The sequence below is a fragment of the Cinclus cinclus genome, chromosome 2 (genome assembly GCF_963662255.1).
Source record: "Cinclus cinclus chromosome 2, bCinCin1.1, whole genome shotgun sequence".
Lineage (NCBI taxonomy): Eukaryota > Metazoa > Chordata > Aves > Passeriformes > Cinclidae > Cinclus > Cinclus cinclus.
Window position 1 is genome coordinate 45,814,035 of NC_085047.1, and position 12,728 is coordinate 45,826,762.

General features: G+C 45.5%; 1 protein-coding gene across 1 annotated transcript in view; it reads right to left on the minus strand.

Moving 5' to 3' along the window:
* ARHGAP20 (Rho GTPase activating protein 20) overlaps positions 1-11,411 on the minus strand; it is a 56,751-nt gene extending 45,340 nt beyond the window's left edge. Inside the window, 2 exon segments of the mRNA XM_062514645.1 lie at positions 1,317-1,402; positions 11,313-11,411. Of these exon segments, the coding sequence (XP_062370629.1) occupies positions 1,317-1,402; positions 11,313-11,411 (185 nt within the window).
* Between the last annotated feature and the right edge of the window lie 1,317 nt (positions 11,412-12,728).

Consider the following 12,728-nt stretch of genomic DNA (forward strand, 5'->3'; position numbering starts at 1 on the left):
CACACCCTAGATTTGGAAATAATTCTGATCTGGGCTATACAAGCAAGACATTTAAGAAAAAATAAAATTCTTAGGTGAAAATGTAGTCTGTATTACACTTGGTGTCTCTAGAGCTATTTCTGATTTCTGATACTTATGGAGCAGGAAATAAAGTAAATTTTAAAAGTTGAATTGAAGAAAAAATATTAATGTCTGAATAACAACATGTAAATGAATTTTGACTTTCCTATTTTGCAACTCTGATTTTTTTCACAGAATACTTTCACAGGTTTCTGAAATAGTGTAGAATTCTGCATGATGTCAAACCAGATATTAATTAGATCAAAGACAAAAAACTTTCCGAAGCTAACGTACTGATTATTTAACACACCACAGAGTAGGAAAAAATATTCCTTACAAAGCCATACTTTTATTTCCCGCAATAACATTTCTTCATAAAGAGCAATACACAGCTGGAAGCATTAACAGCCTATACCAGATGGTTCACTTCTCGATAAACACGTTTTGTAAGTTTAAAATCTAATGAACTGCAGTGCAGGGAGAAAAAAGTTATGTATGCAGAGTGGTTCAAATGGCAGGTCAGGGCTGAGGCTGGACAGGGGACTAGCTCCATAGAAACTTCCATTTCTATGGCAGCCTTACACTGGAGGGGGGAGGGAGGGAGGAAGGGAGGGAGGAAGGATGGCCGATTCTGGCAGAAGACAAGACAAAAAAGGGTGAATGCTTAATACCCACGTATTCAGTCCCACAAGTGCTAATACTGGACAGGAGAAGGCTGTGATCACCAGATTCCTGGCCCACAGCATTGTTCTGAATCAGCAGGTGCTTCCAGAGCCCTGGAGAGCTTGTACCACATGGCAGGCAATGACAGAAGAAACTTAGCTCAAATTAAATTGTGCAATTCTACAGTGAACAATCCTGAGTTACGCCTGACACTGTGGAAGTGCCCAAGGCAACAAGCATGCATCTTCCTCTGCCCATGCCATCTCCAGAGCAGGCAATCACAGCCAGTCACAAACTGTTCACAGCTGAGCAGCCCAAATGTCGCATCCCCAGCTGCAAATTGCAGAGCAGCCCTGCCCACCCAGCCAGGTATAAACAGCTCAGTGTGGCAGCACTGGGGAAACCCTGTCTAGGAGATCAGCTTGGTGCCTGGACTGGTTCTGTCACATCTTTCAGCAGGCTTTATAGATGTGCAGCTACCGAGGAGCCTGAATTGTGTTCAACAACTGGCTGTGGACAATAGTTCAAAAACATTTCAAGTCTGGGGCTGAGAAACTGCAAAACAGTACAGCCAGCAAAACTCACTGACTCACCTTGAGGCCGATCTAGATCTGCTGAGTGCTTTGACAAAGATCAAAGATGGTGCAGACTGGCGTCTTTGGGCCAAACTCTTCATTTTCTGATTGGAAAGAGAAACAAAATTACAGCACAGGTGAGATTTGGAACAGGAACTGTATGCATACAGACAGACTGGGCACAGCCAGACTCCAATTTCAGGCCATGGGAAAAAGGCTAAGTTATTGCCTTCAGCTACCCTGGAGTGGGAAAATATCAAATGATAAGAAAAGCAGAAGCATTACCAGAAAGCCAGTGTAAAGAAAAGCTGAAAATCAGTGTCTATACAGATACTTGAGGTACCCTGCCCATGTGAAATAAACACCGAGAGCTTGTCCTCAACCACTTTTTTGTCCTTTAGTAATTTATTGTACTTCAAATTTATCAAATATCCAGGCGGTGGTTTAAATTTCAAATGCTTCATACATTTTCTGTGTCAGATCTGACATCTGTCATAAATTAAGGTTTGGATTCTACCCACCTGACCTTACATGCTGCATTAGGCTACCCTTTTTTAACTAATTTTTAGAGAGGAGAGCATTTTCCTTCCTTAGTAATCTATCTGGAGCATTATATCTTGCTCCTCAGTAGTCAACAATCACATTTTTTTCCATTCCTTATTATGCATGAGAAAAATAAAATGGGGAGAGGCGCAACAGTTGCTAGCACAGAACTAGAAAGAGAATAAGGATACACTAAGAGATCACCACAGGGAAAAAAAAAAGAAAAAGCACAAGGAAGAGATGAAAATGTCAGTAGCTAACAAGGGAGCATGGATTTCCAGTCAGTGAAGTTGAACATTACAATGAAAATACTGAGCAAATAAATACCACCATTTTCCCCAGAGGCAGAAATTTTCAAAAGCACCTACAGGAGACAAAACCACACATTTCCCTGAACGCAAATGTATTTATTCACCACGATGCATTCAGTCTCCCTCCTGCAGCCAGAAGCAGGACTGAGTAGTCCTGGCCCTAACCCTGGAGGGCTGTCTTGAACCGGTTGTGCAGCCTGCTGCCAAGGTGCATGACCTCTCCTCTCCTCTGGTGCATAACCCTCCACCAGAAGGGTGACTGTTACCTTATTTTGCTCAAATACTTTTCAGAATAAACTGGTGAACAAAAGAACCAGGGTCAAACTCTTCCTGAGACGCCGACAGGAGAATATCCAATGATGCAGTGGTACCTTACACTGCCCTGACCACCACTGAGAGCCCACAGACAGGTGAACCAGTGACAGTCATGAACTCCCTGCTCTCAGTTAATCACAAAGCACGACTCTCCTCCTTCGTACCAAAAATAACCACTGACTACCAGGACAAATATGTCAGGGTAGTCAGAACAACTGATTCTTCTGCCAGTGTATGTGCTGGATGTGGCTATACATTTTGTCTGGGCAGGTGCACAGAGTGCTCCCCTTGGAGAAACTGAACTCCACATATTTTACTCGCTTGTGACAAGTGCATTCCTCTTCCTCACTGCAGTCCATCTGTTAGTGTGTCATTTTTTTGGTTCTCTCTTTATTGATGTAGAGCACGCTTGTTTGTCACTCAGTTACAGCTGTTGTGCAGCAATTGCTATAAATTCAACTGTGTAATTTCAATTCACCTTTAAAAATTATTCCCTTGTCCCTAGTTTATCAAAAAATAACCTTCTCAAGACTGGTAAATTAGATCTGGGAACACTTAACTCTCTCCAATTGGACTAAAACAGGATAAAAAAAAAAGATTAATAATAAAAGAGATGCTAATTTTGATAGTTATTTAAAAAAGAAATAAATAAATTGTTCTAGTGAATTAAATCTAGCTAGCAAATCTGAAAAGCTGTTAAAAGTTTGAAAAGTAGCATACCTACAAATACAAAGACAAAAAGAGATCTGTGTAACAATGCAGTATAACATGCTATAGAAGACCAGCCACATAAATCACACAACAGGCAGATTTCAGGAGTTTATATAAACCATCAACTCCCAGTGGGAAATTTACTGCAATTTACTCATTACTGGGCAGGTGGCTTTTGAGGGGGTAAAAACTGGAGCATCTCAGCTCCCACAGTGGAAGTCTGGTTACATTTTCAAAGAGATCTTCAGGTCTGAAAAGAGAGGCACTGGGAAAAAAAAATCACAGTATTTTAAAATCTATGGCAATTACAGCTCTTTTTTTCCACACCTGAGTTAGCAGTGCTGAATAACACCTATGCCAGCAAGATTCTAGTCTTGACTCAAACATCTGAAGACCAAAGTAAAGCCTTGACTACAGCAAGCTTAGTAAGAGCTCAAATAACTGGCAGAGATAATCCTGGTGGGAGGGGATCTGTGATCCAGCCTCTCTGAACCAGCAAGACCCATTCAAGCAGGCCACTCTGGGCCACCTCCAGTGCAGGCCTGTGTTACCTCCAAGGACAAGATTCCACAGCCTCTCTGGGCAAACTCTTAGCACATAAAAAGATCAGTGATGAGAAAAGGAAAATTTTCACAGCACTCAAGTGAGTCAGGTCAGCTGTATGCAAACAAACACATTACACAGAGACATTGATTACAGACAGAAAGGGGTGTTTTATTTTTATTTTGTTATGTACAGAGTTTTGGAAGAGAAAATAAGGGACCATCATTACAACCTGAATTGATTCACTTTGAGAAGGGAGAGGATAAATTCACTTTTCATTAAGTTGGATCCAGTTGCCCGCTATCCTCATTTTCATTGCTTTTGTTATGGGCAAGTATGGCAATGTGGAGGAGAGGAGATATATCCTGAACACCTGTAGTGAGAGCAGATGTTTGGGAGGAAAAGGGGATGCACTGACCAATTATCTAAGCATGGGACACAGAGGAGCATTTCTCAACATGTGTTCCACATCATTACCTCCTATTTTTTCACGTAAATATTAGAAAGGTCAACACAGACAGAAATTCTCATACTTACTGGCTGAGTAACAACCATGTGAAATGTATCATAAAATCAGTATCTATAATGAATGTTTACAGTGTGCCAGATGCAAAGATTATAATCTTGTGTCAGTCGGGACAAACTCGAGTAAAAGCTTGAGTTCCTGCACCCTCCCCTCCGATTCAGGTTTAACTTCATACTTTCTGCATTTCTGGTTGTGGTTGTCCTGACTTTTTAACAGAAACAAAAAGGTTTTGCATTTTCAGTTGTTGGACTGGTGATAGTATTTAGCCAGTTTCTCATCTGGTATAAAAAAAGTCATAGGTCTGTAGACTGGAAAATAATGAATTTACACCAGATATCGATCAGACCTACAATCTGACACACTGTTTTGTAAACTGTGATGGTAGGCGGTTTATGAGCAGATCAGCCCACCATGCTGAGGACAGAAAGCTTGCAAACCACCACTGAAAATATGCTGTCTCTCCTCAGGAATCAGAACCCCTATGGATTACAGTAAAGGTTGCACAAGTATCTCACAAGTAATCAGCTGGAGGAAAAGTCTATTCCTGGATGCCAGTATTCAACTAATTTTGCCTCGCTGTTGAAGTGGATGATAGTACTATATGAAATTCACATAAATTAATATCTTGCCAAGTTACAATATTGATTTCCACTGTGGAAAAGGTAACACACGATAAGATTAAAAAACTGGAACTGTTCCTGTACTCTATGTGTATCACTTTAATATAGCACGCTTCTGAAGAGAATGGCAGAGTGTGAATTAAATAAATAAGGTATGAAAACAATTAATAGTACTTACTATTTATTTTGTGATGACAAGAAACTTAAGTAGTGCATATAGAGTGTAACATTCTCGAGTATCTAGAGAAGTTAAAAATCTGTGCAGTAAGTGGATACCCTGCTGCAGCTACTGCAGGTGTGTCAGAGGTCAGAGCAGGTGGGCTAAGACAGGGACTGCGTGCGGTGATTCCCGGAGCACACTGCCCACACTGCCCGGCTGTGCTGCCTGACCCGTGCCATGGTCGGACACATGCAGGAAGATTCCTCTCACCCAGCCTCTGACTCACACACCTGAGCTGTTTGGCCTGTGCTCCTTTTGTAGCTGTCAGAGAGAAAAAGGACAATTTAGGGCACAGTTCATCTTGTCTGAAGAAGTTTTCCTCCACTGACTGTAAAAGAATAGTAAGGTGACCAAGAAAATAGAGTTAATCATCATCAATCCTCTCCTTGCTAGCTGAACAAAGGACAGGGAACAGAGAAATGTATGTGCTCAGTAACACAGGGAAAGACTGTCTTCTTGCAGAGGTTTGAGCTTAGGATGAGACAACAATGTTATCTGGTGTCTATTTAAGAGACTCATACAAAACAGTTGAAAATTTTATTTAGTTCCTGAGTGACAGGTAAACACATCAGAAATGCCTCCTCAGCAATGTGCAGATAACCTTGCTAAAGCCTCCTCAGACACTGAAGGATTTCAGGCTCCTGATTTACAGGCTCACTCCAGAAATGGGTCAAGGCTGGGACATCTGCCTGGGTAATTTAACTGGGTGACAGGGACAGCCCTCAGATGTGCCAATGCCTCGAGCTGAGGATTGCTTTCAAGTGGCTAAGCCCTCCCTTTCACTGCTTTATTTTTCTAATGAAAGGAAGTCTGATTTTAACAAATCCTACTCTCTAAATGTATTTAAGTTAATAACTGTGAGGGATTTCACCCATGCAAACTCTGCTCTTGTTGTCTGAGCAACAAAACATATCTATGGCACACACTCCCGGTTTAGCTAAATGTGAACCAAAGCACAGACAACAAATCCTTACCAAAAACTGGGAAGCAAAGTTCAGCTAACTGTCTGACAATCAAAAAACCACAACCCTCAGCATATAGCAGTTAATTTTCCAGGACAACTGGGCATCACTCTTAGCCCTCTATCACTGGGTCACTTACAAGAGACAATAGATTATATTTTCCTACATACTACAATACAGTATTTGTTAGACTTACAGACTAGGGTTTTCAAAAAGTACAAAAAATAACAAGAATCTCTTGTACTTTGTTAAAGCAAGAAATGGACCTATGTTGACTTATAACATTCTCGAGCTCTCATAAACAGGGTGTGAAGATGACTGCATTTGAACTGCTGGCTCAAGCAGCAGAGATGTAGGTCCCACAGAGGGACCATTTACCATAAAGACAGAGCAGGTGACAAAACTATGTGGTTTTGTTTATGCTGGCAGAATACTTTTACTTACAAGGACCTTCCTAGAAAGAAAGCCATTTTTGGATGGATAATTGTGGAGAAAACAATTGCAGGGGCACAAGAGAAAGAGCCATCAACACAGTGGAACCAAAGGCACATCATCACGGAAAAACAGTTGCTAGAGAGCATGGCAAAGACTGAAGGCCATCTCAGAGTAGAAAGAAAAATGGATAAAAGGAGCTAAGACAAAAACATGTTTCACCAACTGCTTCCCGAAGTATATAAACTATTGGAAGCACTGATACAGATGTCTTCAGAAGATTCCACTCATCTACATCATAAGATGAAGATGTGAAAGATCAGTAAAAACATCATAGAGGAGGGGAACATGAAATATGTTGCTTGTAGGTCCTACGGTGAGTCAGGGCACTGCTCAGACCAGTGACTCTGTATGTGGTGGTCTTGTTGAAGCCCAAAGTTTCCTTTCAAACATGCCACAAAGCAGGAATTAATACATGGATAAAATTCTGCCCCAGATTCTGTACATAAAGGCTTTCTCAGGAGCAGTTTACAGATGACAGAGAGAGGAGACTCCCCCCATTCCACATCCATACTTCAAGCAACATTTAGTCAAGAGACAATAATTTGTTATTTACGGTTCTTGGGTATTAGATCTCACACGACCTATCGTGCCCCTCCTCTTTTTCCTACTGCTACCATGAGTAGCGAAAAGAACCCCCGGGAATAGGAAACTCAAGAACTAGAACACATAGTTTTCTTAATAATTTTCAGTTTCTCTCGTGGACAGAGAAATGAAGGATTGCTAGCACTAGTTCATCATTAAAGCAGCATCAGGAGGCACATCTCAACATAAGCCAGCACAACCTACCAAGGTGATTTTAACCTAATGACCCACTTCGCGGGTGATTTCATTAAAGCAGGGGTTTTTCAGTCCTCTTCAGAGACAAAATAGCTACAGGGTACGTCTGCAGGATGATAGGAATTGTTCATCACTTTGCTAAATAGTGTTCCTCTCTGCTTACCAGGTGTGATTTTAGAAACACCCCACCAGATCCTCAGCCAGGACTAGAGCAAACAGGACAGAGTCTTGCAGGAAGAAGAAATCCCTGCTTAAGGAGATTTATGTTAAAAAACCATACATATATTGGCATGAGATCAAGGTATAAAACATAATGGCAAATATATACTTGATTCATCTTTTCAGAGTAAAACAAAGGATGAAAGTTATGTATGATTACTCTTCCAATGCCATTAGTTAGCATTAATTTATCCATTTAATACACTGTTGAGGAGCACTATAGCTCCCTTTTCCCTGCCAGTAAACTGTTGCTGCATTTGTGATCAGAATCACAAAGAAACACATATTTATGGTGATGGAATTGCCAGACGCCAAGTCTCAAACCATAAAGGCTACTTTGATTAGTATTCAAAATGGTTAATTTTTTGCACACTTTGTAGGTGTAAACATTAAAAATTGCTGAGCCTCCAAAATATTTTAAGTAGTTACTTGAAATCTTCAAGGAGACAGCAAAGACCCTAGGAGTGACTCCTTGTGCTAACAGATATCCTTTTGCATAAAATATTCAGGGTTGGTTGGAATCTAGCTACTCTGAAAAGAGAGAAGTGAAACACTAGGAACTTATAAATATGGTTAAATGATCCAGCTGCTACTGCTGACACAGTGACATTGGCATAAAAGACATCTCTGCTGCACAGTTTGTTTTGAAAAAAAATTGTAGAAACAACCCCTATCAGTATAATCACTTTTACTCATCAACTTCAATCCACTTGAGGGTTGCATCAATTTTCTGGTATTGGTTACAAAGCTGAACAGCCAATACAAAACTTCTCTGTAGGTCAATCACACAGGGTAAGTCCAGTAAAGGAGGGAAACTAGCCCAGAATTTTCCAAAGGTATTAACTGAAACACTGCACTTCAATGTCACCTGTTAGCAGAGTGTCTTGAGCGCCTTGTAAGCGTTCAACAGAGAGAACCTCCCACAGACTGTGAGGTAGGTTAGCAGTGCGAATTATTTTGCACGCCAAGAAGAGGCAAAGAAATTTCCAAGGTATTAGTTTAAATGGTCACATAAAATACATGAAAAAAGCCCTAGACATTTTCTGTCCCTATTCTGGTTCTGTGGTGTGATCAAGCACGTGATCCTTCAGCTTCGTTTTGACAGCCAAGTGGAAGATGAAGTAGGAGTTCAGAAAACCACAGAACAATTGCAGCAAATCTCAGCTAATTTGAGAAAATATAGTCACAACAATAAAAAGGGAGAAAGGTCCACTGGTCGCCTAGCATCACCTATTTAGGGGAAGCTTTTGCCAGAAAGTAAAACAGTTGATGTTAAATACATATTTGCAACAAAATTTTTCAACCTGACATGCTGTGTCACTGGTACTAAAACTGATTTCTTGCCAACACATTCTTCCATTTCACTGTATGTAACCCATACAAACAAGGTAAGCTCTCTGGTACCAAAAAAGACTTTCTGTACTGTAAAAAAAATGATGTTTTGGCACTGAGTGGAAGACAACACAGAGGTATATATAGAGTCCAAAGGACCCAAATAGTAAAAAAAAAAAAATACTTGAACTGTCACTGAAATCCAGGTTCAGGGAAAATTAGGAATACTCCTTCCCTGTACATGGATAAAGGTAGGAATCTTCTTTCCCAGAGAGGCATAAAGAAGTGGCATGCTAGTAGTCTCAAGGAAGCACCACAGCCGTGGACAAGCAGCTGAGCTGTTGGCTGGATGTTGGTGACTGCCTGTGTTGGCTGTGCATGGTGTACAAAGCTGCCATATGCTGCAGGGCACAGCCAGGGTCTCAAGCTGCTTCTCCACAGGAGGATCTCCATCTGTACCCCCACTGCATGTGCCTCCACGCTGAGGAATTCCAAAAGGGCTGCCAAGATCCGTAAAAAGTAATATCCCTGCTCTCTTGTCAGTGTTGGCAAAAACAAGGTCTGCATTCCTTTGACTGTGGGCTCTTTGGAGCAGGAATAGGAAACACAAGTGCTACCATTAATATTTGTCCTCAGAATGCTGAATAATGAAATGGAACTTGCACAATAAAAACATTAATCTTCGCAGTTCTTGAACATAATTTCTCATTTCAGGTGGGTGCCTAGCATCAGGGCTCTGCCAGGTTGGAAGGTACATGGCATTCTGTCTTCAGCAAAAATGAAATAAATGCTTGATAAAAATCAAAGCTGCACATGTAGCCATCTCAAATTAGATCACAGTCTTTGGACAGGGTGAGTATCTACTCCATCATTTTGCCCAGCTGGGCAGCAGAAGGTACTCCACCACCTTGTGTAGATGTATCACACGCCCAGTTCAGAAACCAGTCAGGTATTAACTGCAGCAAAGTGTAGTAGAAATCTTGGCCAAACTCTCTCCAGGCAACCATTCCACCATTGACAGCAGCTGCCAGAAGAACAGGTCCCCAGGGCTGCAGTCAGCCTGGAGCACTATGTGGCTTGGTGGGACACAGCACACACGGACTCAACCCATGGAAGCACATAGCATCACCTCCCAGCCCAAACAGACACATCAGCAGGACTTCTCTCTGTACTGCTGTGCCACAGCCAGCAAAATCCCAGTGACTGCTCAGCCACAGGACTGGACACAAGCTCAGACTTTACTACCATCCTAAACTGTCAGCAGGTGGACAGATTTACTAAGGGACACTGAAACTTGGCCAGTCATTCCGATCCTGCCAGCCTATCTAGCAGTAGTCTGAAGTGCACCTCTAAAGACAAGGCAATGAAAAGATTTAGATGTCATCGTGAAGCAAAATCGGCAAGGCAGCAAGCTACCAGCTCTAATTTGGATAGAAAAACACTATAGCAGTTGCTAAACCCAAGAGAAAAAAGAAAATTCCTGCTCTATACAGCAGGAAGAATCCAGTTACCACAGCTTGCTTGTTACAGCTAAATAGAAGGCAGAAACAAGTGCTTGGCTGTATGCAGAAGAGAGCATTTTGCATTTGATTGCATTAGATGCTGAAAAGCAATTTGAGACATCAGACACATTTTACAACCCGTTCTGAAGATGGGATGAGGCTCTTCTGCTATCAATTGTATACACTTTGCATAAGGTGCTTCTTCAGGAAGCATCTTATATTTCTCTTGCACAAAGCACGTGCGAGAGCAGCTACCAAACACCGTCACCTCTTCCCTCGCTCTCTCCAGGCATACATGAAGCAGATCCCTCTTCGATCCCCTGGATAACCACTCCGCAAACCTTTCTCCAGCTCCCTCTGATACCCATCGAGCAAAACCTCTGGAAATCCATCCAGCAAAACGTCCTTCAGGTTTCCCCACGAAATCCATGTAGCAAACCCCCTTATCGCTCCAGCACATCCATGCAGCAACACCCTCCGCGCCAGACCACCGGGAAATCCATACAGCAGATAGATCCCTGTGACTCCACCGAACAGCACCCAGCAAACCCTTCCCGAGCTCTCCGGGACAGCTGTGCAGCGGCACTCCTTACCTTCCCCGGACACCCGGGCAGCAGCCTCCCTGTGCTCCCGGGACAGGGGATGCGTGCAGCCACCCCGCTGAGTTCCCCGGGCTATTCACCCGTCAGAAGCCCCTCGGCCACGCCGGGCACAGCCGCACTCACAGCTTCCCGTGGAACCCGCACACGAACCCTTCCCGCCGACAGCCCCGGCTCCCCCGACCCCGGTTCCGACGGCGGCGTGCAGGACCCAGGCAGACGGCGAGGCAGAGAGCGCGGTGGGGCCGCGCTGACCTGCGGTGCCCGCCGCGGGAACCTCCGGGACACGGGCGAGGGCCGGGGGGCGTTTTCCCGTGTGGTCTCCGGGGGCGGCCTCACCTTCTTGCTGTCGGCGGCGGCGAAGCCCCTGCTCTCGCCGCTCACCGAGGACGAGCGGCCCGGGCCGAGGTGCTCCTGTTGCGGGGACATCACGTCCATACAGCCCCGCGCCGCCGCGCTCCCGCCGCGGGGACACCCGCGCCGCCACCCGCACCATGGACAGGGCGCGCCGCGCCGCGCCACGCCCCCCCCGCGCGGGACACGCCCCCTCGGGAAACACGCCCTCAGAGGCCACGCCCCCTCGGCCGCGCCGAGCCCCGCTCTGCGCAGGGGGGTCCGGCAGCGGGCGGGCGGTGGCGCGCATGCGCGGGCTGCGGAGGGCGCGGGGGGACGGGGCCGGCGGTGGGCGGTGGCGCGCGCGCGCTTGCCTCCCGCGCCTGCGCGGCCTGCGGAGCCTGGGGGCGCGCGCGGGGGCGGCGGGGAGCCGGGAGCTGCGGGCTCCCGGGAATGGGGCGGGTGTGCCAGGGGCGGAGCGCTGCGGGACGGGCTGGGGGGTTCCGGGAATGGGGCGGGTGTGCCAGGGACGGAGGGCTGCGGGACGGGCTGGGGGGTCCCGGGAATGGGGCGGGTGTGCCAGGGACGGAGCGCTGCGGGACGGGCTGGGGGGTCCCGGGAATGGGGCGGGTGTGCCAGGGACGGAGCGCTGCGGGACGGGCTGGGGGGTCCCAGGAATGGGGCGCGCGTTGCAGGGTGGCGGAGCTGTAGGGACAGAGCGCGGAGGTCGGTGCTGCAGGGTCAGGGCCCCGCGGAGCTGCTGTAGGGTCCCAGGAGCGGGGCGGGTATTGCTCTGCGTGGCGTGGCGCTCCCCAGAGCCCTCTGTGTGCTGGTGCGGGGGTCCCTGGTGAGGAGGAGAAGCGATCGCAGGCTCGCACTGTGCTGGGGGAGGACGGCAAGGGGCTGGCGCCGTGCTCCAGAAAGCCGTGAGCAATAAGGAGGAACCACTAGTTCCACTAATGGATGGTGTTGGCTCGAGAACAAATGGTTGTGAGTAGGCTATAAATAAATCTCAGCTGGAGAAGGAAAGAAAGCGTACTGATCGTACTGATACTAAGAGGAGGAGGTTGTGGAGGATCCCTGCCAGCCAGGGGCAGAAGGTGTAGCTCTGAATGCTGGTGGTTTGATACAACTCTCATCTTGGTACAATATTGTATACCCTCATAAACGTGGTGTCTTCAACACTGAGGGGCTACTCCTGATCACTCACGAGGTTCCTTCTAACCTTTCCTACACCTTGTGAGGGATATTTTTATCTCCAGCCTTTCTAGCTGTTACAGACTGTACATGCATTTTCTCCCACATTGATCACAAAAGCAGAAAAAGAGAGATCCTACCATCTTGTGCAGCTTCTCAAAACCACCACTTTCCTTCTGCAAGGAGAGTTTTTACATCTCTGTGGTGAATTGGATGGGGAATAGA